General features: G+C 36.8%; 1 protein-coding gene across 1 annotated transcript in view; it reads left to right on the forward strand.

Annotated features, from left to right (window-relative positions):
• Positions 1 to 26,558, forward strand: part of SPATA16 (spermatogenesis associated 16) — a 285,443-nt gene that overhangs the window by 113,092 nt on the left and 145,793 nt on the right. Inside the window, exon 4 of the mRNA XM_002716430.6 lies at positions 13,345 to 13,434. Coding sequence (XP_002716476.2) covers positions 13,345 to 13,434 — 90 coding nt within the window. The remainder of the gene's footprint in view (positions 1 to 13,344; positions 13,435 to 26,558) is intronic.

Genomic DNA, 26,558 nt, shown 5'->3' on the forward strand with positions numbered 1-26,558 from the left:
AGTCTCTTGTCCATTTTTAATTGTGTTGTTTTATAGTTGTTGCCTTTGAGTAAGAATTTTTTATATATGAGAATTATGACTGTTAACCCCTTATCTGACATATGATTTGCAAATATTTCTTCTGTTTCTATATATTGCCTGTTTACTATGTTGATAGTATCCTTTGAGGGACATAAGTTTTTAGTTTTGATGTAGTCTAATTTATCTTTTTGAAAGGTTCCCTGTGATTTATTTTACTTGATTCAAAGTAACCACTCTGACTTCAATTTTAGGTACCCTATAATTTTCCTATAATATCTTGATTTTTCTGTATTATGAAGTCTTTTGTTTATTAATAGCATAAATATAACAATATCACTTACATATATGAACAAAAGTTATCTATGTAGGGAGACAATTTAGTACACATCTACTTTTTTTGCATGTCTATGACCAAAACACTGACTGGTCTTTGCTTCAGACTTTCTTTTCCTAGATGGTTATATGGCAGATAGCCTTGGAAGAAAACACAAGTCTCACAGCTTTTGAAGATAATGTTTCCCTCTAGAGTAAAACATAGGCCTGCTTACAGCCCATTATAAAAGATTTGTGTTCCCTAAGCTTGGGATTTCTCTGTCATTACTGTTGCCTGGTCCTCCTAGCATCATCATCTGCGAATCATGGTTTCAGAAACCAGTATAAAGTAGTGATACTCTCACTACTGCTTCTACTGTGAGTAATAAACTGTCCTTTATTCCTGACCCTGGAGGCACATGTCTTCTACCATCATCCATGAAACTATGTCAGGCTAACTTGTAAGCTTGCAAGTAAGGAAAAAAACTCACTCTTCATAGTGCTAGATAAAGTATTACAAAGAATTTTTATGAATATATTGAGTCTTTTAGCCTAAATTTCTACCTAGTGGGGAATTTTTCTATAATTCCTTACAGATAACATTCTAAATATAATTTAAGTATTTCCTATAAAAGAGAACTTTTTCCAAAGACTATTCCATCATTAGGTATTAAGTTCTTCCTTGTGTTGATCTCAACTATTTGTAATTCCATAATACTAGTTTTTGCCTGGCTTCTTCTGATATTGCATAAAATAGTCTATTTTCCACATGAAAGGCCTTTGTATTTGAAAGTACTGAATTTTTTACTAGCATTATTTTACCCTCTAAACATACTGAATTGTTTTCATACTCTTCACACACTGTTTGCCGGACCAGTCAGATGCTCCAAACACACTCCAAAATAGTGATGATCCTCACAGATTCCCAGAAGTATAGATGACTTCAAAAGATTATATCACAGTTCAGTAACAATACGTCTTTTTATTTGAAAACAATGTCTTCTATTGATTTGACTTAAAAATTTATGTGTAATTTTTTTTAATTCTATCATATTGTTAAATCACATTTAGCTTTTGGTTACATAAAATATACAGATTTTTCCCACATGCTTAAACTCAATCCATTATTATGTTTATAAACCTTACTTATACTAATTTTCATTTTATTTTTTAATTCAGAGTGACAGAGATAGAGAGACAGACAATAATATCACTCCCCAAATGCCTGGAACAACTACAACTGGGCCAGGCCAAAACCTAGATCCTGGAATTCAGTTCAGGCCTGCTACTTGCATGGTAGGAACCCAGATTCTTGAGTCACTCCTGCTACAGGAAGCTGGATCCGAATCAGAAAAACTGGGTCTTCCATTGTGGCTCAGTGGGTTAAGCCACTGCCTACCATGCCAGCACATGAACACCTATTCAAGTCCATGCTGCCAAAAGCAGTACAAGACAACCCAAGTGCTTGTGCTCCTATGACCCGCATGGGAGACCTGGATGAAGTTTCAGGCTCTGGCTTCAGTCTGGCTCAACCCAACTGTTGCAGCCATTCGGGGTATGATCCAGCAGATCATTTTCTCCCTCCCTCCCTCCCTCCCTCCCTCCCTCCCTCCCTCCCCCCTTCCTTCCTTCCTTCCTTCCTTGCATCCCTCACTCTCGCTCTAACTCTGCTTTTCAAATAAATAAATACTGAAAAGAAGAAGAGGAGCTAGGACTTGAACCAGGGACTCTGATAGGGAATAATATGCAAGCATTCCAATTGGCATCTTAACCACTGTACCAGGTGCCCACCCCAAAACCTGATTTGATTATAATTCATAACAAAAGCTTAGTAATATTTCTTTATTCCAGAGTGCTTCAAATTTTGCTTGTGCTTCAGGGATACTAATTTCTGGTTAGGCAAAATACACTATATGAAAGTTTTACAGACGTCCTTTCAATTTCTCAATCTTAGTCACTAATGGAAATAATATCTACAAAAAAGGCAAGACCTTAAAGTCTTGCTTCTGTAATCACCCAACCAATGCTTCAATAGAATTAATCAATCATTCAACTAGTTTTAATCTACTGAATGATGCTATTATCTGGCATAAATGTCATCATCTTATCCAGAGGTATATCATGATTTGCTGAAATTAAAATATTCCATGTCCCTGGCATTCTTTATCAACTGTTTCTTTAAGAAAATGTCAGCACTTTATTAGGAGAGTAATAAGAGCATGGTCTCAGGAAGATGAATCGAGCATTACTTTGTTAATGACCAAGCAAAGGGAAATAGATTTAGGCATTTTTGCCTAAATAAGAAATTGCTTCCATTATTCCTAATCTCGTATAAAGCAGAAGCCTTAAGCCCTGGAAAAGTGATAGCAAACACACTTGTTCACAGAGCCCAAACAAAATCAGTGGATTCTGATGGAGAAATAGAAGTAAAATGCATCTGTCCCTGGGAAAGAGGTAGGAAACTTTCCTAGTCCCATTGCCATAGAAGGAGAGTAATGCATAAACCCTCTGCCCCTGGGAAAAAGAGGAAACTGTTGATGTAGGGAAGATACCAAAAGAGTGTGGCTATATAGAAGGGGCATAAAATGCTCTCTACTGTGATACTAACCACATATTCAGTGTTCACAGATATGGGGAAGAGACCCAAGAGAGGGAAAAAGAGAGAGAGGGAGGGAGGGAGTGGCAGTGAGCAAATAGGCAAGCAATTTCCATATCTATAGAGAAAAACAACAGAAATGCAGATACAGGAAAGTCAGAGAACTCTAATAAAATAAAAGCAAAATAAGAATAGCAGAAGCTGGTACCAGAGCTTCTAAACTGTGCAATAAGGTAAAGAAGTAAAGACTGAAAAGAAAGAAACCATCTTTATTCACAGAAGATATTGTCATCCATTTTGGATTTCTCTCTCTTTGGAAAACTTTTTGAGACTATTAATTGAGCTTAGAATGTAGCAGAATACAAGGTCAGTTTACCACAAAACAGTATTTCTCCATAATTAGCAATGAACTATTTGAAATTAGAATGTAAAAATTTATCAATTAAAATAGCAACAAAAATATCAAATGCTTTATGATAAATCTAACAATTTATGTAATATTTTCATTCTAAAACTAAAGTATTGATAACTAATTAAATAAACCTAAATTATGAAGAAATAGATTATATTAATCAGATTCATTATTGTTAGGATGTCAACATTCTAAATTTTCATGTAGCTTTACCAAAAGTTCAGTAGGCAATTTTAGCAATTTATAATATATTTTCTATAAGTCAAATGAAAAATGTAAAAACAAAAATTCAGAAAGCCCAACCAATTTTAGGATAATAGAGAAAAGTTGAGAGGAATTAAATCACTGACTGAAGGATCAATTCTAAGTCTATACTAAATAAAAAATAAATAAATAGTACTCAAAATGCTGATATTGGCATGAGGACCCACATCAGTCAACAGAACAGAATATTCAGTACAGAAATAGATACACACACATATGTATGCTCAGTTGATTTTTGATAAAGGTGTGAAAGTAATTCAACAGAGAAAACATAGTCTTGCCAATAAGTGGTTCTGGAGAAACTATAGATTCTAAAGCAAAAATAATATCTCTTTATTTTTACCTCACACCATAATCAAATTCAACTTAAATAGTTCACAGACATAAATATAAAACTGAAAACCTACAAAGTTTTGAAAGGAAAGAGAAAAACTTCTTTAGCACCTTGAGTTAGGCAGAGTTTTCTTAGATAATACATGCTAAAAGCACAAGCCATAATAGAAAAAATAGTTGCTACATTCAACATAATTAAAAATCTTATGTTCAAAATATTCAATTGAGAATATTATAAGATACAGAATAAAATGATGTGTGTATATAATATATGTATAATTTCTGGATTAATATCCAGAATACAAAGAGCATTTACAACTTGATAATAAAACTGACAGTCCAAATTTTAAAAATTGTATTTACTTATGTAAGAGAATTCAGCAGAGGGAAAGAGCTCTTATATGCTGGTTCATTCTCAAAATCCCACAATGGCAGGGATTGGCCCAGATAAAGCCAGGAGCCAAGAATTCCACCCAGCTTTCCCATGTGGGAGGCATGAACCCAATTGCTTGAAACATCACCACTGCCTCTCATGGTCTGCATTGGCAAGAAACTGAAATCAAGAGCTGGAGGCAGGAATTAAACCCAAGTACTCCGATGTGTGAGGAAGACATTTTAATCCTAAGGTAAATGCCTGACTTGTCCCCATTTTTAAATGGATGAAAGATTTAACAAATATCACAGAAGAACCTGTAGAAATGGCCAATGAGTACATGAAAGATGCTCAGTATCATTAGTCACTAGGGAAATGAACCTTAAATCCATAATAAGATGTTATTGGCCTGCGCCGCAGCTCACTAGGCTAATCCTCCACCTGCGTCACTGGCACCCCGAGTTCTAGTCCTGGTTGGGGTGCCAGATTCTGTCCCGGTTGCTCCTCTTCCAGTCCAGCTCTCTGCTGTGGCCCAGGAGTGCAGTGGAGGATGGCCCAGGTCCTTGGATCCTGCACCTGCATGGGAGACCAGGAGGAAGACCCTGGCTCCTGGCTTCAGATCAGTGCAGCGCACCGGCCACAACACGCCGGTTGTAGCAGCCACTTGGGGGGTGAACCAACGGAAGGAAGACCTCTCTCTCTCTCTCTCTCTCTCTCTCTCTAACTCTTCCTGTCAAAAAATAAATAAATAAGTTGTGATTATAGACCTATTGCTGTGGCCAAATATTAAAATCCATGTACATATGTATTGATCATACCTGTGGGGAGCAACTCGGACTAGACTAAGTTACTGGAATTAAGACTTATTCTATGCATCTGCTCTCCCACAATATGGCGCTGGGAGAGGAGGAAACAGCTTCTACACAGCTTCCTCCAGTTCAACCAATAAGCAGCAGGACCTGCTCCTGATTGCAGGAGAGCAGCGTACTCAGCGTGTGGGTAGCAGAGTTGGGATTGGTGGAAGAGGACTATAAAGGAGGAGAGAGACAACATGCACCAGGAACATCTATCTGAGGGAACACCTGTGCAGCCCCCGAGAGAGCCGGCCGGCGGTGTGCCGCTCCCCCGTGGAAGTGGGGAAAGTGGCAGGGGGAACCGCCCTTCCACAGAGGTGGAAGGGACGGTAGCCAACCCGGGAACAACCAGCAGCAAACCCGGGGAGGGCCGAGCAGACAAAATTACAGCGCAGGGTCCTGTGTCGTTCCTCCACGAAGACGGGGGAGTGACAATACCAAGTTCTGAACTGGAATTTTCATGCATTTCTGGTGAAGATGCAAAATAAAATAACTTCTTTGGAAAGGTGCTCAGCAATTTCTTAAAGTTTTAAACATGTGCTTACCACAGAACCCAATATTCTCACTCAAGGTATGTTCTCAAGAAAATGAATACTTAGCAACAAAAGACATGTACATGGCTGTTTACAGCAATTTTACTTATAATGACCACCAACAGGAACAACCTGAATGTTCATCAGTTTATGAATAATAAAGCAAGTGGTGAAATATGGTAACAATTAAAAAGGGACAATAGAAGGAAACAACTTTTCGGTAAATGCAGCAATATGGATGAATCTCAGAGGTTATACACTACATGAAAGAAGTTCTACACATAAAAAAAAAAAAGCTTTCTGCTGTGTGACTCCATTAATGTGGTATTCTAGAAAAGGTAAAACTATGAAGTCCAGAAATAAATCAATGGTTACCAGGATCTGGACATAAAAGGATGAAATTGACTACAAAAGAATATGAGGAAACATTTTGGTATGTCTGGGATTTTTTATATCTCTGCTGTTGTGATGGTGATATATTTGTCAAGACATATCTCACTATACACTTTAAAAAGGTATATATTACTATACATAAATTATTCCTTAATTAAAACTGACTTAAGTGACATTATGTTCAAAGAAAAGTTAATTTTCTGAAAAGTAGTGAATGAAAATACTTAAACCAAGAAAGACAATGTTGCTCTAAAAACAATCTGAACTCTGAGATGATAAAAGTCCCCAATAAACTTTAGTCCTAAAACAGTCTCCCAAGATATTAAATGAAATAAACATATTTATCTAGAAGTTTTTCTTAAATCATTGAAAATGTTATAAGATTTCTTTCATGATTTCTAATACCTTACAAATGAAGAATATGTTATTTCTTCTACATAACATCAAAGTATTTGCAACACTGATTTATTAATCTAGACATATATCAAATGCAGAAATTACCAAGATATATTCTCTGTTTACACAGTAAGAAAGTGAGAAATTGACAACAAAGGTTGCAGTAAAAAAATTACCCTTTGAAAACTGAATAAAATGATATATTAAATAATTCATCAATAAAACAGGGATTAAAATCTATGATTCGAGACTATAGGAAAAGCTATAATGAGAATAAAATATACTGTATAGTTAATGAGGATATGTTCAAGGCTAAAATCAGTTTAAAAATGCATAGTTCTAAATGTTCTCTTTAGAAATAAATCAAATTTTCTATATATGAAGAATAAGAGAAATAATTAACTTGAAGAGAGAACAAAAATAAGTATAAAAGTATAAATGAACAAATTTTAAAAGCCAAACAGTAGAATTAATAGCTAAATCTAAGATCATTTCAGTTGAAAAATTAAACAATACAAAACATTAGCAAATAAATTGTGGTACAGTATTTTATAAAAATCACAGTATGAGGATTTGATGTAGCAGGTTGTCACTGCTTAGGACAACCAATCCAATTCAGAGTATGGGAGCTGGGTTCGAGTTCCAGCTCAACTGATCCAGATTTCTGCTGCTGCATACCTTGGAAGCCAGCAAATGGTCCCTGCCATCCATGTATAGGGCAATAGATGAGTTCCAGGCTCCTGGTTTTGGCCCGGCCCAGCCGTGGCTGTTATGGATATTGGGGAATAAATATTGAACAGAAGATTTCTCTCTCTTTGTGTCTCTCTGTCTCTCTGTCTCTCCCCTACTGTCTCTGCTTTCAAATAAATTAATTTTAAAAATTTTATAGCACAGTATAATTTTTATAACCTAATTTTTATGCTTATTCATTTCTTCTGGCTGTAGTTTTATTTTGTTATTCATTTCCTTAATCCTTGGCTTTAATATCCTGTTTACTATACTTTATGCCTTTTTTAATCAGTAATTAATCTGATTCATCAACACAAAATATCAAAGGACAAAGTACACAAAATTATTTTGATAAATTTAGAGGATATTTGTCAAACATTTATTTCTGACAGTAATGCTTTTAAGAATTTATTTTTATCAATCCATAATCATAAGTGTCAGTGAAATGTTAAAGCATTGCTATCACCTTCATTATTTAAATTATTTTATAAAAATTCTAGCAATTAGAGAAATATTTTAGCCATAAGAAAAGAAAAATAGATAAAAATATTGAAGTGCAGTTATTTGTAGATGATGTGAATAAAACTGAATTGTTATGATATGAAATTATAAGGTGATACAAAGCAAATATTTTTAACATACTTCCTAAAAACTCACAATAAGAGGTTGGGAAATATAATGGAATAAAATCTCATTCTCATTATGTATACATGTGTTGCTTCTCATGCTTACTGTGCATGCAGATTCAGTAGGTTTGAGGTGGAAATAAACATAAAACACATTTAATAAGATCACAGGTGCTGCTGATTACCATAATTTCAGAACATGTGCATATAAAAATATGTAAATACACATGCATAAATATGTATGTGCACAAGCCTTTACACATGTCTTTATAAAGACATAGATATTCTCATCATCAAGTAAAATTCTCATAATGTAATTTTAAAACTTAAGAATTAATAAGAAATGAGTAAAACTTCTATTTTGCTTTAAAAATGAAAGATTAAAATATTACTAGGAGACATAAAAAGAATATTTAAATAAAGAAGAAAATGTCACATTCATGGCTTAGAAAGACAATAGAATAAAAACATCTATTCTTAAAATTTAATCTAATGTCTTTAGTTTAACATATGAAACAAAACTTTGTCTGCCACTAAGAGAACTAAGGGTCATAAAGTTTAAGGAAGAATAAATATGTCATATGAGCTATCAAATTTTTTCATAAAGAGGATATTAGGCAGCTTTTTCACCTATAGAAGTTAAAATTCTTCGTAAAACAACAATAATTAAAACAATTTGTCACAGAAAAAGATTAAAAGCACAGGATACAAAGTCCACAGGTAGACCCAATACTGCATATGAATTTAGTATATAGTGATGATGTCATATCAACCATATGAGTATCTCAATAGATGCAAAGAAAGCATTTGATAAAATACAACATCATTTCATGATGAAAGCCTTAAGCAAATTGAGTACAGAAAGAACATTCCTCAACACAATCAAGGCAATTTATGACAAACACAGCCAGCATCTCATTGAATGGGGAAAAGCTGGAAGCATTTCCACTAAGCTCTGGAATCAGACAATAGTGCCCAGCGTCACCAATGATATTCAGTATACTCATGGAAGTTTTAGCCAAAGCCCTAAGGAAGAAAAAGAAATCAAAGGGATACAGACTGGAAAGGAGGAAGTCAAATTATCTGTTTGCAGATGACATGATTCTACATATAAGGGAACCAAAAGACCCCACTAAGAGACTATTGGAACTCAAAAGAGAGTCTGATAAGGTAGCAGGATATAAAATTGACGCACAAAAGTCAAAAGCTTTTGTATACACAGACAGTGCTATGGCTGAGAAAGAACATGTAAGATCAGTACCATTCATAGTAGCTATAAAAATGTAAATACCTTGGAATACATTTAACCAATGATGTGAAAGATCTCTACAACAAAAATTAAAATCACTAAACAAAGAAATGGAAGACAAAAAAATGGAAAAATCTATGTTCATGGATTGCAAGAATTAATATCAAAATGTCCAATACTACTGAAAACAATTTACATATTCAACATCATCGTCATCCCAATCAAAATACCAATGACATTCTTCTCAGATCTCGAAAAAAAAAATGTTAAAATTCATTTGGAAACACAAGAGACCCTGAAAAGCTAAAACAATCTTAAACAACAAAGATAAAGGCATTACAATGCCAGACTTCAAGACTTACTACAGGGCAGTTACAATCAAAACAGCCTGGTACTGGCACAAAAATACACATGTAGACTAATGGACAGGATAGAAACCCCAAAAATTAAGCCATGCATCTACAACCAACTAATCTTTGACAAATGAACTGAAATCAGTCCCTGGAGAAAAGACAGTCTCTTCAACAAATGGTACTAGGAAAACTGGAGCTACATGTGCAGGAGTATGAAGCAAGACCTTACACCTTACATAAAAATCAACTCAAAGTGGGTCAAGGATCTAAATCTATGACCTGATACCATCAAATTACTAGAGGAAAACATTGGGGAAAAGCTATAAGACATTGATATAGGCAAACACTTCTTTTAAAAGACACCTGAAGCACAGGCTATAAAAGCCAAAACAGACAGACAAGATTACATCATAAAAAGCATAAGATATACCACAAGTAATAAACTGGCTTAACTAAATAAATTTTGGGAGTTGACACTTGCCATAGCAATTAAGATAAAACCTGGAATACCCACATTCCATATCAGAGTGCATGAATTCCAAGCCCTCTTCCACTCTCCATTCCATCTTCCTAAGCACCCTGGGAGAGAGTAGGTGATGGTTCAAATACACAAGGGAGACCTGAATTAAATTCAAGCCTGGCCAGTCCTAATTGAAGGACATTTGAAGAGTAACCAGTGAATGGCTGCTCTCTCTTTCTCTCTCCCTGTGTGTGTGTGTGTGTGTGTCTTCTCCCTCCCCTTTCTCCTTCCCTCCCTCCCAAATAAAAACTAAAAACTTTAAAAATAAATACATTTTTATTTCTTATAATATTAGCACAGAGACCTCTCTCTGCTTGCAAGTGTGATTTTTCTCACAATGGCCCCAATGAAATTCTCCATTTGCATTAGACAGTGCTTCCTGCAGCATGACATCAAACAGTAAATGACATCAAGTAATAAATGATTAAGGACATTTTTAGACAAACCACCATTTCCTCCACAAGTTGCACACAGCATAAAATATATCTGCAAAAGGGCATGTCATTTTATAAGGCATCAGTAAATTAATAAAAATATAAAAACTGGGCTCTACAATTACCATAAGCATTTCCTCACCAGATATCTAATAATCAACACACATTGATTGCCACCATAATAAGAGTTGAAACCCATAGTTCGCCAAACACAATGTCTCATCCATATTTCTTTTATATCCTTTTAGAATTATGCCTTCAATGTAAAGATTGAGTCTAGATTTTCTTTGTTCCCTCGTAGGAGTCTGGGAACACATGTGGTTGAGTGCAATGTGGTGTCATGTTTGAAAGAACCTAGTCCAGCCTAATGGTAGATTCATGTCCTCTTCAACACTGTAAGAAATTGATAATACAAATAATTTTTAATTTTTGATCCTTTCTAAAAATCATATTGAAATAGTTCCCATCATGTCTACCTCACTAATCCTCACTAGCCACAAAATCCTTCTCCTCCACTTACATCCATTAGTACTTGGATGCCTCTTCCTGGTCCTTTGCCCTCTCTTTTGATAAACCCTTCCCTCACTGTTCTTACCCACTGTACGCCAAACTTCTTGCAGATCCAGTCTATTTTTGTCAAAAGCAATTGTCTGGCAGAACAAGATTCTTAGAGAATAATGAGAATAATTCAGCAAGGCCAGAATACTATATCATGGGCAAAGAAATGTCAAGGGCTAGAAGCATCCATTCATCAAGGATTTTGTGCCATCACATTTGTAGGTACTTACTGTATAGACATAAATAACTGAATGATAATAAAGGAAGAAGAATATTGAATTAACTATGATGTAGAAGAAAAAATTCTGGTTAGAGTAAACAAACTCTGGCTGTAAAAATAACCACTGCTCTGATTTGGCAAGATCAGTTTTACAGGGATTAAATATATAAACATGCACTGTAGACATTCTCTTCTTCTGAAGTAATAAAAAGTATTAGTATTAGATGTTAATAGTTTTGTCTTGATATTGAATGAACCTATGTCATAGCTTTTAAATTTCCATCATTTAAATCAGAACTCACCAAAGCAAATGATCTGTGTTCTTGAGGGACTAATATATTAATTTGCACAAATCATTAGTCATAGAGTACAGTAAAGCCTCATTAATTCAGACCCCTCTAATGCAGAAATCATCATAGGAGAGGCAATAAGAATTAATACAAAACTCTGCAGCTAGAGAAGGGAAACACAATAAATTTGAAACAGTTTTTCGATTAACTAGTTGTATATGATTTTAGAAAACTCCCTTAACTTCTCTGGTTTCTTTCCATCTGTATTTATTTTTTAAAAGATTTATTTATTTGTTTGTTTGACAGACAATGTTATAGACAGAGAAGGGGAGAGATAGCAGAGAGATGTCTTCCATCTGCTGGCTCATTCCTCAAATGGCCACAATGGCCAGAGCTGAGCCAACCCAAAGCCAGGAGCCAGGAGCTTTTTCTGGGTCTGTCACGTTGGTCAAGGACCCAAACACTTGGGCCATTTTCCACTGCTTTCCCAGGCCCTTAGCAGAGAGCTGGGTTGGAAGAGGAGCAGCCGGGACACAAACTGGTGCCCACGTGGGATGCGGGCGCCACAGGGGGAGGCTTAGCCTACCACAGCCACAGCACCGGCCCTTGTTTATCTGTATTTAAAGTGAAGTAAATTATACAGTCAGTCTGTCTCATCATCATAGAATTATCTAGTTCTTTATTTCCAGCCATTTTATTTTTCTGTAAGTAAAATTTTCTTGGAATGAAGTTATTTCTCTCTGCATTTTTTTTTTAATTTGGAGTTTAGGAACAGCCATGAGGGATAACATAAGTTCCCTAAATTCGAGCAATTATGTTTATGTGCAGTTTTCTGGACAAAAGTTAATAGCTTTCTTGTGATTCTCAAAAGGCTCTATAAATGGCTCAAAAAAAAAGATTAAGAATCGCTTACTTCAATAGTGAAATAATTCCAAGTGATTCTAATCAACTTGTAAAAACAGGCTTACAAATGTTTAATAATCCTGTGTTGGATCATCCTGTAACATTTTTATCCATCACTAAATGTAGTAGAAGCTACATTTCAAATTTTTGCTAATGACTGAGCCCCCCCCCCACATTGTTGATGGCATATGGACTGCATCTTTCTAATTCATCTCATTGCATCAAATGCATTGAGCAGTGCTAGCCATAATAGGTGCTCCACAGGGAAGGAGAATGTCTGTCTGCTGGTTACGGCTAGTGATATTTCAGCTGAAGAGTGGTCACCTTCTCTTCTGGATTTTGATTGATGAGACTCTAGACCTCTAGGCGATGATGGAAGAGTCGGCACATGGGGTAGATAGATCATCTTGTCTGCAAGTCAAGCCTTGTCATTTCAGTCTAAATGGAGGCCCAAAGTAGAAAAGAATCTTACTAAGAACAAGACCAAGACCATTTTCAATGGTACAGGGTCCAGTCTGTGCCACTGTATCACTCAGCTGGGAAAAACCTGGAACCTAATTACAGAATTCCAGTTCTTTTAATTGAAGTTCAGCAGCTACTAACCTCCTTCTTTAAAAGTAAACATGCAATTAAATAACTTGTGATTTTTGTCTGAATTACTTATATAAACCAAAAAAAACCACCAGGAATTATACGTAATATAAGCTGAATTCCCATCATTTGCATTGTCATAGCTGTAAAAGATATCCAGTACTATAAATAGTTGTTTTATGATGCAAACTTAATTAGTTTTTCAATAATGCTTGTTTATTTGTCTTAACTGACAATTACAGGAAGAAAAAGGCTTCAGTCATTAGTGTCTTTTAAAAATAGATAGTATATAAAATTGAATGCATGTGATTTCATTCCTGTACACTTTGGTTAATTGTCTTCCAAAAACCTAATGACATTTGCGTTTCTTTTATCTTTTTACAGGAGCATTGTTTTAAACCCAGCCTATTTTCGAAACCATCTTCGTCAAGCCACAGTGTTCAGATGTCTGGAGAGATATTCAGAAGCTGCCCGGTATGTTTGTTATAACTTTTGTGAAGATTTATTTCAAGTTAAATTAATTTTATCCTCAGATTCTGGTAATAGCATAATAGAACTTTCCATTTCTCTCATGGAATATGATTTTACCCAAATTATTGTCTTATAAATGTCAAACCAACAATTATTGACTATCTTTTTCTTTAATTAAAGCCGTTCCATGCTCATAGCTCTTAGCAAAATTCAAACTTTCCAGCCATGAGGTCATTGACGATGATGGGAAGACTTTCATAGGATATTAGAAATGACGTCTTCCTCTTGAGGACATTTCTAGTCAAGCCTGTATTGACATAGTACTGTGACTGCCTCTTTCTTGAGTTCTGAAGATGAAATCCAGTCACATGAAATGGACCCCAGCTACTCTCACTACTCTGACTTTGTAGTCAGACAACCAGAATGCCACAAAACCTTCCTACCTTTGTGTTAATGTCCACTCTGAAAAATTAAAGTACCTGTATCACTTTTGAAAAAAAAAATTTTATTATAAAGAGAAGAGATTTCATATATTTCATGGATACAATTCTAAGAAGATAACCGTACTTCCCCCCCTATACTGCATGTCTAGTGTGTTTGATCTAATGTAGTATATAAAACCTCTCTTTCTATTTTTTATTCTCTGCACGGACTCATCTTTGTGGCTTCCTTTCTTTCCATACACTGTTCCCAACCATGTGAATGAGAGAGAATTTAGGAGACGATAGTAAGTATCTTTCTGTTGTACACAGCAACAGAAGTGTCCTTATAAAGCTACAGTGAAGTTCATAGGTTCAGCATAACAGGTAATAGCTCTCTGCAATGTGGCTTTCCTTAAGAGATGGTTTATTAATGTCTTGAATCCAGTTAACAGAAGCCTAAATAAAACAAACAAGATTGCAGCTAGTGGAAAAAAAAAAAAAAAAAAAAACTACCAGCAGTGTTCTTATACAGACTCTAAAATGATTGTTAAAAGTTGAGGAATTTGGAGGGACCCATTTGTCCATTTGTTAACTGTAGAAGTTAGCAATGCTGGGAGAATTTCTGCTCTGGAAATTGACAAGCACTACAAATCCAGACTATTTTCGTTTTGGGGAGAGCCAAGATATCAGCATACCATTAGCGATTTCTTAGCTGTAACAAACCCACTGTCTGAGCTAAAGTAGTAACAAAAATTCTTCATGGGAGATAGACAGGGTAGTGCAGCAGTTTAATCCTATACCTTTGGAAGCCAGTATCCATACCAGTGCTGGTTCCAGTCGCAGCTACTATCTACTTCTGATCCAGTTTCCTGCTAATGGACCTACGAGGTAGCAGATGATGGCCCAAGTACTTGGGTTCCCACCCTTGTGGGAAATCCAAATGGAGTTCTGCATCCTGGCCTTGGCCTGGCCTATCCCAGACTGTTGTAGGCATTTGGGAAGTATAGCTACAGATGGAAGAGATATCTCTCTATCTCTATCTCTCTGTCCCTATGTATGGATGTCTTTGTCACTCTTACTTTCAAATAAATAAATATTTTTAAAAGTTCTTTATGGGTCCTAAAACAAACAAACAACAAAAACTTGAATATTATGAATTTTTCAATATTTGCCATATAAAATTGGCAATGAATACTCCATTGTATTTTTTTTTTTTTGACAGGCAGAGTTAGACAGTGAGAGAGAAAGGTCTTCCTTCTGTTGGTTCACCTCCCAAAATGGCCGCTACGGCCAGTGTGCTGCGGCCGGCGTGCTTCACAGATCTGAAGCCAGGAGCCAGGTGCTTCTCCTGGTCTCCTACGCAGGTGCAGGGCCCAAGCACTTGGGCCATCCTCCACTGCCTTCCCGGGCCACAGCAGAGAGCTAGACTGGAAGAGGAGCAACCAGGACAGAATCCAGTGCCCCAAACGGGACTAGAACCCACGGTGCTGGCGCCATAGGCAGAGGATTAGCCAAGTGAGCCACGATGCCGGCTACTCCATTGTCTTTGACATATATCCCCCTGTAATTAAATAGGTATACAACGGGACTGCAAAATGTTCATGGAAAATAGAAATAAAAGCTTGTTTTGGTGCAAAAATTTTTGAAATCTGTGTATAGTTTTTATTGTTTGTTTGCTTTTTTAAGATTTATTTTATTTATTTCAAAGACAAAGTTACAGAGAGAGGTAGAGACAGAGAGAGAGAGGTCTTCCCTCTGCTGGTTCATTCTCCAGATGGCTACAAGGGCCGGAGCTGTGCCAGTCTGAAGACAGGAGCCCGGAGTCTCTTCCAGGTTTCCCACGCAGGTGCAAGAACCCAAGGACTTGGGCCATCTTCTACACTTTCCCAGGCCATAGCATAGCAGAGAGCTGGATCGGAGGAGGAGCAGCCAGGATTAGAACCATCGCCCATATGGGATGCTGGTGCTTCAGGCCAGGGCTTTAACCCATTGCGCCACAGCGCAGGCCCCATGCATAGTTTTTTCACAACATGCATTTCCTGTGAACTTTTTTGAAGACCACTTGTATGCATGGATTTCAAACTTTACTTTTGGTACCATAATTATCTTTAATTCTGTTTTCCACAATTTTTTTAAAAGTATCCTCATGTGTGCTTAATATAATTTGATGACTGACCTGACAATGCTCCTTGAAAATGTTCCTGATAATTGTTGGTTATGCTGGTGTGTACTTTCCAATAGAGAAACAGATACAATTACTGTCAGATACAAGTGTTTTTCATCTCAGTTTTTTGACAATTACATCCCTCAGTATACAGTATAACTCATCTTCCTCCTTTCTGGGAGATGGAATGCTATGGACTGTGAATGTGAATGTCTTAGTGTCTCTTAGCTTTTAGATTTCTAATGCAAATCAACAAATATAAATCAGAATATCCAGTTTTGATTTTTATCAATAAATCTCTTAAGACTTAGATTATTTTGTTCAGGCCTCTTACAAGCATTTTATGTTAAAATTCATTGGTACAGCCAAGACATGAAGGACTTCTAGGATAGCAAACAGTCTTGTTTCTGGTATTAAGAGGTACCTATTACACACAAAAGAATACCAGTATGATGTTACTTACAAGATCCAAAAAAAAATGAGATTCTTAGCGAAGTGTGTTAGTCTATAACTCATCCAAACAAAATATTTATAGCCAATGCCTGGTTATTTGGACGTCTATGATTTTCTTGTCCTAACTCTTGCCACACAAAAAGGGATTCCTAGTGAATAGGCCAAAAATAGTCCCAGGACAGCTTCATGAAAACCCAGGCTCTGAACCAGAGATGCTGGAGAAAATGCCCTTCTCCGTGGTTGAATGGAAGGTATCAGCACGATATACAACAATGGGCAGGTCCTTTATTTGATGGGTAATTATCCTTTCAGTCAGATCCCATTGGAAGGAAGAGGAAGAACACATAGATAGTAGAAATTGAATAGAATTAGGGATATTTTATTATGGTTTGGGCTCTGTGGCAATGCTGTCATACTAAGGGAGGTTGCTAGCACTACCTGAATTGATTGAATCACATTTTCAGACAGAAAGCCAAATTAAGATTATTGTAACCCTGGCACTCAAGAAACAATCACGCTGAAATGGAAAGTAGCTGAGCTCTTTAGCATTTCTGTTTCTATACATATAAAAAATCCATGTTGATATAGAATGTATTTACTCACTCCCCTAACACTCACAGTTACACACACACACACACACACACACACACTCTTCCCAAAAAAGAAAACAATATGGAGGAAAATATGCAGAGATAGAAAACAAAGGCCAAGACTATTTTGTGAAGATGTCTGATTACTCTTGACAACATGAATGGTATGATGTGTCTCATCTCTGTATGCTCAATGACTAGCACAGGGTCTGGAACATACCGAGCTCCAATTAGGGAGACATGAATGAATTTAGCTAGTTTTTGAATCTGTGGTGGTAGTTAGTTAATAAGCATTTAGCTCACTCATGAAGATGTTACAAGAACTTGTTCAAAGTTAAACTCTGGTTTAAAGGTAACTATACAAAAGTATACAAAGAACTCCAGTTGAAAGGTAATTATACCAAAGTATACAAAATTGGTTAAGATCATCTGATAGCATAAAGTCTGCTACAGTGAAGATCCATAAGGCAATATATATATGGTATTGTACAGAATCTTTGGTTAAGACCACACTGTGTGAGAAGAAACAAAGAGCAGGTAAAACAATAGAAGAAAATGCTACAAAGCCTCTTTATTACTGATGATGAATTTGCAATGTACTTCTACATATGTGAACTAGACAGGGATACTAGAGCAAAAATAACATACTCAAATGCTTACAAAGTCAGGCGAATAATCTGTGTGGTAAGACAGTTATAAAAGGGTACGCTATGAACTACAGTGAACTAGAGACCACAGACTACAGTGATCATTGAATTTATCTTTGAAACTAGACACTTGTGGTAATAAAAGTGGGTACTCTTAGGAATCACACCAGGAAAACAGGCAGAAAGGGGGATGGTCCTAAGCACCCTGCTGATGTGGTCACCCTAATACCAGAGGCCCTTCCAAAGAGAATAGCCCTTCTCCAGTCTGCCTAACATTTCTGTATAGGAATGCAGGCTCGGTGCTGCAGATCTTTTGTGTCTTCAAGAGCTAATATCAATTCAGAGCTTTCCAGAAATTTCTTGACTTTTAAATGTTGGCAATTATTTCAGTTTTTCAAACACAGTGTCATCTTAAGAAAGTTGAAGTAGTTCCATCCATGAAAATATAATCCCTTGAAGAATCAATTTCCCAATATGCAGAATTCACCAAATTTGAAGTTGATGAAAAGCTTATTTTAAGGAAGTCTTATTTAATATATTTAATTAATGTACATATGTTTTCTTATGCACATGTGTCGCTCCCCCTCTTCGTGGAGGAACGACACTAAGCCCTGCCTAGGCTTCATATCCGAGTCACGGCACCACTATGTCGCTCCCCCTCTTCGTGGAGGAACGACACAGGACCCTGCGCTGTTCTTTCATCTGCTCGGCCCTCCCCGGGTTTGCTGCTGGTTCTTCCCGGGTTGGCTACTATCCCTTCCACCTCCGTGGAAGGGCGGTTCCCCCTGCCACATTCCCCACTTCCGCGGGGGAGCGGCACACCGCCGGCCGGCTCTCTCGGGGGCTGCACAGGTGTTCCCCTTAGATGTTCCCCTTAGATGTTCCTGGTGCATGCCGTCTCTCTCCTCCTTTATAGTCCTCCTCCGCCAATCCTAACTCGGCTGCCCACACGCCGAGTACGCTGCTCTCCTCCAATCAGGAGCAAGTCCTACAGTTTATTGGCTGAACTGGAGGCAGCTGTGCAGAAGCTGTTTTCTCCTCTCCCAGCGCCATATTGTGGGAGAGCAGATGCATAGAATAAGTCTTAATTCCAGTAACTCAGTCCAGTCCGGGCTGCTCCCCACAACATGATTCTGTATTAATCCATTTAACTTTTTTTAATTTGGAGAAATTTCAGTGCTTCAAAAGCTAAAGTCATAAAATGCATATCTTTATGAATATGTTCTTCTAGTCTACTTTTTTATTTATTCTATTATTGTTTTCTTCTTAAAAATATAATAAAAAGCTTAATTTGGTAGTTTAGAATTAATATTGATTTAAAAGTAATTTTCTATTTTTAGTGTTTTATCATTCTTAAGAATTTTCCCCCAGTTTATGTAGTCACCAAATCTACCTATTCAATGAAATGTATTTTTAACTTGAATCTTGATGTGGATGGAATGGGAGAGGGAGATGGGAGGGTTGCGGGTGGGAGGGAAGTTATGGGGGGGAAAACGCCATTGTAATCCATAAATGTACTTTGGAAATTTATATTTATTAAATAAAAGCTAAAAAAAGAAATGTATTTTTAACTGTAGTGTTGGCAATAATTCATATTTAAAAAGACTGTTGTAACAGTGCTCTGCTTTGTCTCTTGAAACTAGAACAGCCAAGGTAGACAAAATCAACAGTGAGCACCTGGTATACCCTGGGCTGAGGGTCCCGCAGAGGGCAATACTAACGAGCAGAAGAAAATGGAAAGGCCCCAGAACCCTGGAATCCATTCGTTTTCTTAACAGTTAAAATGAACTAATTTTTAGTAAGTCAGTATACTTAAAACTTTCACAGCTTGGCAGCTCCTAACACCAGCTCATGCTAATTCATATGCCAAGGGACAGCAAGTGATGACCCAACTGTCATCATGGTTTGTGCCATGTATGTGGGAGACCTGTATTGTGTTCCTGGGGCCTGGCTTTGGCCCCATCTTTTGCAGGCATTTGGGGAGTAACCAACAACTTTTGTCCCTCTCTCTTTCTCTGTCTCTCTCACTGTCACTCTTGCTCTAGATGCCTCTTGAATAAATAAATAAAATTTTAAAATAATAAATCTCTGTTCTTTATAAATTTGTCAGTCTCAGTTATTCTGTTATAGTAACACAAAATAGAGTAGGCAGTTCACTTATATTTTTGTTGTTGTTGTTGTTGCTGCATTCCTTCCTTCCTTTTTCTCCAATATTTCTCCCTCCGTTTTCAGAATTTGCCCCCACAGAAATTAGCGTAATTCCCTTCTGGAAATTTAATAAGCCAATCTCAATGCATCAGGCTATAAACCTTTGACTCTCCCTGATGATTACTGTTGTTTTAACTGATTGGTGATTATATTTGCTTTGGCCTTTTTTTATTTTGACAGTCAAGTTTGAGACAATTTGGAAATCTACTCTCTAAGTGAATGTACAACCTGAGAAGACAAATGCATTGAAAAAATAAGCTTCTTTTCAAAATAAGTGAAATGCAATACACTGGAGTATCAATTTTTTAAGGAGAGCCAGCATAAACATTTAGGGCCTGGGATCTATGTAAGTATCAACATATCCCAGAGCTGTTCTGTGTTTTGACAAGCAGTATAAGATTCATTTCATCATAGCTACCTTCTTTTTTTTATTTTTTGACAGGCAGAGTGGACAGTGAGAGAGAGAGATAGAAAGGTCTTCCTTTACCGTTGGTTCACCCTCCAATGGCCACCGCGGCTGGCGCGCTGCGGCCTGCACACCACGCTGATCCGAAGGCAGGAGCCAGGTACTTCTCCTGGTCTCCCATGGGGTGCAGGGCCCAAGCACTTGGGCCATCCTCCACTGCACTCCCTGGCCACAGCAGAGAGCTGGAAGAGGGGCAACCGGGACAGAATCCGGCACCCCGACTGGAACTAGAACCTGGTGTGCCGGCGCCGCAAGGCGGAGGATTAGCCTATTGAGCCGTGGCGCCGGCTCATAGCTACCTTCTGACAAGCCAGATAGTAGAGATTAGTAGAGGTAGGCAGGGGACTGCAAGAGGGTCATTGAGAGTTAGCAGGGGCATTGGGAGTTATCTATCTTCTCTCCTTTCTTTTTAATTTTTTTCTTCAAAAATCAATCCTGCTGGAAATATGCCTATATACATCAAAATCTGCCAAAAGAAAATAGTGATCCAAAAATAAGTTGAAGTGTTCAGAAAACTAGCATCACAAAACAGTGGTATTGCTATAGATAAGCCATCACTCAGGAGGAGTATTAAACAGCAAGCAGAAAGAGACTTCAGTGCTGCCACATAACTCTGTGATTTAAATGAGATTATCACCTATCTTATAAGGTAGCGGACTATTTTGACAGGTGACTCAAGACAAGTGATGCTGAGGAGGTGATAATAATGTTGGGAGTTTATTTTAAATTAATTCTGTTTTTATTGGAAGAATAAAATCCATTCATTCAACATGCAAGAGGCTAAAAATATAGATATTTCATGGTGGGGAAGGAAGTTCTCATTTACACCTACAAATAGAATAAATGAAGCCTGTAACCTAATTTTTATTCTTAAACTGGCCATCTGCCTGAAGAGGCTTTCTTTTTCAATATTGGAAGTACTCCAGTATTACCAAAACAGCTTCAGTGTGGTCTAGCATTAGTCATATGTAACACATATGTTGGAAGATGCACATAAATATTGCACCATCAGGTGACTTTCCTCCTTTCTAGATAGCACAAAATTTCATGACCCCTAAGCATTGTAAAAACATTTCATCTTGGTGTGTCTTTCTGAAACTGGTACTAGTAAAAGAAGGTTTAGTAATTTGCCATGGCTTAGGCCAAATATGTGACGTTAATGCTGCAGTTCATCCATTTTTTAGGCAAATAAGAGAAGTATAGTGTTTGTGATCTCAAGGGGAAAACAGAAGGTTAAAACTATAGTAAAGCTTCAAGGTCATAGTCCTCTCTTTCATCTTAAGGACATAAAATTTCAGATTTACAAATGGCTAATATTTTAAGGCTATAGTGATAGCAGTTTGCTAAAGAAAACCACCCCAAGAAAATTTGTATCTTTTGGACTTGCTCCAAATTATGAGTAAATTATTACATGGACACATAAACTTTTCTATAAAACTTGGAAACCTTGCCCGTTAATAAGAATAGCCAAAACTTCATTAGCAAAAAACATTGATTGACTCTGTAAATTTCTCCCTCCTTCACTGAGATTTATAATGACAATGATTTTTATACTTTCCTCTTTTAGATAATGTACTATGCATTATTCTAAACATGTCCTAAAATAATTCTGTGTGTACTTTCTTTAAATATTGATATAGAAAATTTGTCACAAATTACCTAGGAAAGATTTGTGTGTTTGTTTGCTATAGATCTAACTGCATCCTAAAGAAACAAGGTGTGGTATGTGAAAACTACATGAAGGAAAATGTAGAGAGACTCATACTTTCAATGGGAAGAAATGAAGGTCTCTTCCCTCACTTCTGTCAGCTGTCCACTGGATTTCGTATTTTCAAAAACAAATGGAATGTACAGAATTAATTAAAGGTAGAAATGTTTAACCCAAAAGAACTGAGATTTCACTCTGAGTTCTGTGCTATATTCTAAGTGTTGTCAACTGAATTAGAGTTTAGTCTGCAGTTGCTAAAATTATAACGAATAGAGCCAAACCTCTGTGTTTTAATTTGTGAATCATGGATAACAGTAGCATCAGTGTCACAGAGGTCATTATGAGGATTAAATATGACAATTTATATAAAACATTTAGTATAGTATTTGTATATCAAACTCTGGGTTAAAAATGAACTATTATCATTGCTTTTGTTGTTGTTGGCAATTAGACCTCTTTGAAGACAGATGAAGCAGCCTCAAGAGACGATGAGTTTCTCAACACTGAAACAAGAATGTGTTATCACTTACCTGGTGTATTGTACTGCATTACTATTAAATCCTCTCTCTCTCGATCTATGTTTTTAGAAAGTCTGCTACTACATGTCGAAAGGGCAACATTCTGGGTGGTCTAAAGAGTTGAAAAGGGAAATACTCCAATTGCTTTTTTAAAAAATATATACTAATATATAATGAATTTTAGTATCCTGTTTCATTCTAAGTGATATTTCAATTATTCTTCAAGGGAATTAAAAAATAGAGTCTTCAAAGATAGGCAGGTGGAATTTCAAGTTACACAGAAAAAAGGACAAGTGTACGTCAGCTGTTCCTGAGTCCAGTCCCTCCTTTTTCCCATTTTCATTTGTGTCAAAATAGCAACACCGTGGAGAAGGATTAGGTTGAAAATCTGAATATTACCAGAAATTCTGACTGAAATTCTTATTCCCCCCTCCCTTTTTCAAATGCTGACATCAGTTCATCACACTATTATGCATATAAATTAATCTTGATTTTACTAATTGTGAAGATTGCTTATAAGACAAAGTCCTGTTTCTTGATGTGTTAGCTAAGATATCATCTGCATTAGAGAAGTATAGTCAAGCAAAAGACCTGTGTTCTACCCCTAAAGATACAAATAATGGCTAGCGGTGAGTGACCTTAGGCAAGTTAATTAAGATCTTGGACTTTCAACGTTTTCAACCATAAAGCAGAGATAATAATACTACAATACAAATTAATCATAAAGATTAAATAAGATAATGGGTATAAAACACTAGACTCAATGCCTAGCATGTAGTAAGCCTTCAATTATTGCTGTTGCTGCTGCTGATGATAACGCTTTTGTTACATGCATTGAGGAATGGTGTGAAACCCTAATACATTCCATCTGAATTATTTCTGTTAAGTGGAGTTTTTCTGTAGACATAATATTCCTGAACTATCACCTCAATTTATGTCAGTTTTAATAATGATTATCTATGACCCTCTCCACTTCATGTCAAACTTTATATCAGATGCTTAGTGTGCATTATCTTGGTTCCTCATAATTCTTCAAAGATGTTACATTCTGAATTTTGTGGTAAGAAAACTGAAGCTAGAGTTTAAATGGCTTCCAGAGATCATACTGGTAATAAGCAGCAAATCTTTAATTCAAGTTTAATTATATGTCAATACCCAGACTCCTACATGAAAGAATGCAATTAGTATCATCCGACTTCTTCAGATTTGCCATTTGAGTGAGTTTGAAATAGTATTCTCTCATTGTGCTTCCCATTTTCATTGTCTTCATTACTAATGAGCATTTTAAATATGTTTATTATGTATTTTTAATGCATGTATTAGCCAGTGATGTTTCCTCTTCTATGAAATAGCCATTTGTATCTTTATATTTTGCTCATTTTTATTGTATTATTGGTTTGTTCATCATTGATTCTTAGGATTATTTTACATTTTGGGTACTAATAATTTTTGACAGTATACATTTCAGGTGATTTCTCTCCACTTATGAAGATGTCCTTTATTATCTCTTAATAAAATTAAGCCTGAGGACTTGGTTTTAGTGTAATCAACTATAATCAAGTTCCTTTATTATGCACAATGCTTGAATTTTAAGAAATACATTCCTGACCGGCGCCGCAGCTCACTTGGCTAATCCTCCGCCTACAGCGCTGGCACCTCAGGTTCTAGTCCCAGTTGGGCACCAGATTCTGTCCCAGTTGCCCCTCTTCCAGTCCAGCTCTCTGCTGTGGCCCGGGAAGGCAGTGGAGGATGGCCCAAGTGCTTGGGCCCTGCACCCACATGGGAGACAAGGAGGAAGCACCTGGCTCCTGGCTTTGGATCAGCGTGGTGTGCCAGCCTCAGCGGCCATTTGGGGGGTGAACCAATGGAAGGAAGACCTTTCTCTCTGCTTTCTCTATGTCTCTCTCTCTCCTCTCTCTCTCTAACTCTGCCTGTCAAAAAAAAAGAAAAGAAAGAAAGGAATACATTCCTATCCCAAGTTTATTGGGATAGCCTTCAACATCATCTATGTAACCTTAAAACTTTGCCTTTGCCTTTAAAGTTTTGAACCAATGGTAACTGATTTTTATATTCATGTCTTCATCTCAGTGAATAGCAGTTATCTTTTTTTGTAAAGATTTTATTTATTTATTTGAGAGGTAGAGTTACAGACAGTGAGAGGGAGAGACAGAGAGAGAAAGCTTCTGTCCTCTGGTTCACTCCCCAAATGGCCGCAACGGCCAGAGCTGTGCCGATCCAAAGCCAGGAGCCAGGAGCTTCTTTCGGGTCTCCCACACGGGTGCAGGGGCCCAAGGACTTGGGCCATCTTCTACTGCTTTCCCAAGCCATAGCAGAGACTATGGGGACTAGAACCGGCGCCCATATAGGATGCTGACACCACAGGCAGAGCATTAACCTACTGTGCCACAGCGCCGGACCCATGAATAGCAATTATCTTGACATCAGCTTATTGAAATCTTTTTCTATAGATCCTAAATATCTGTTCTGTCAATATGCATTTTCCATATATGACTATGTTGATATCTGGTCTCTGCTCTACATACATCTACTTATCTATAGCATTGACAAATCCACAGCACCCTATATAGGATAAATTTATGTCTTTCTACCTAGAAAAGGAAATCTCCTCTATTGATATTTTTTCAAGAATGCCTTGTCTATTCTTCCCCTTTTGATCTTTCATATAAAATGTAGAAAGAATTTGAGTTGCAATCCAGAGTAGTGTAGGTTCTGGCTAGGAATCCCCAGGGAAGACTTCCTTTCTTTTCCTGTGCTCCAATAAGATTAAAGGCCCAGAATGGCATTAGTTCTTCCATTTTGTTCTGCAACTTTATCTTAATTCTTTCCCTGATTTTTTTCACCTGCAGTACCAAATGACTGCCCATGTTGTTTCTTAAGGAAATTTTTGTGTTGGCAATCTTATATTCAATTTTCACTCTGTGTAGGCTCCAGGCTTTGTCTCCTTTTCCTCATATATATGTCCTATTAAAATATACCTACCAAACCCTAAGGATTTACAGAAATTTTAAGAAAAAATACCAACTTCAGTGCTTACTTTACAACCCTTCTTTAATTAGATAACTCTATCCAAGCATTTTTTTTTAAATCCTATTAGATACAAGAACCAGGAAGAAGAAATTCTTAATGGCCAAAACTGAAACAATGTGAATATCAAAGTAAATATTGATTGTAGTGGATTATAATTCTTAGAATAAATATCCATGAATTCATAATAACATAAAAATAGTTAAATAAATGAATATGTGGGAGTAAAAATAACTCTTGTATACAGAAGAAGAGCAATTAATAAATGTAGAAAGAATGAGATAAAATTAATATGAACAAACACCACAGTAAAAACTGTTGCAGGCAAGATTCACTAATGGATTTCTGGCTTCCAGTCCAATCTTCAAGGAGCCTACAAGTCATCATTTCATGCTAACACTAAGCAAGATGCTAAGAAAAATGAGAAATCAATAACTTTCCTTAGATCCATCAAAGAAAGAAAGTCACAGGGAAAACTGCTGACCCCAAAATTGGAGCCTGTGACAGACAGGTAGATACAGAGAATCACAATTTATCAGAAGAGAAATCCCTAGTGGGGAAATGACACATGAAACCAGTACTGGGTGTGAAATTTGAAATGTAATTGACAATTGCTCGAAGCTTAATATGGACAAGTCTGATGTTGAAGAAACTTTGGGGAACAAAACTAGAGGAAGGTCCCCATGTATATGTTAGTTTTACCTCCAGGACCTTACAATAGTAATCAGGGCGAAATACCTTTCATGCTTCTGGCAGTAGGAGAGGGGAAGGAACGGTTTGGAAATATGTATACCGAAGTATTGTATTCTTCTTAACAAGGCCTATCCTCAGGAGAAGCTATTTAACTAGAGCCTAACCTGCTGAGGTTTCATCAGTGCCTAATTTACCTGGGAGAAAGAAACCTAC

This window comes from Oryctolagus cuniculus, chromosome 4 (genome assembly GCF_051225735.1).
Source record: "Oryctolagus cuniculus isolate XC-2025 breed Fujian yellow rabbit chromosome 4, ASM5122573v1, whole genome shotgun sequence".
Taxonomy (NCBI): Eukaryota; Metazoa; Chordata; class Mammalia; order Lagomorpha; family Leporidae; genus Oryctolagus; species Oryctolagus cuniculus.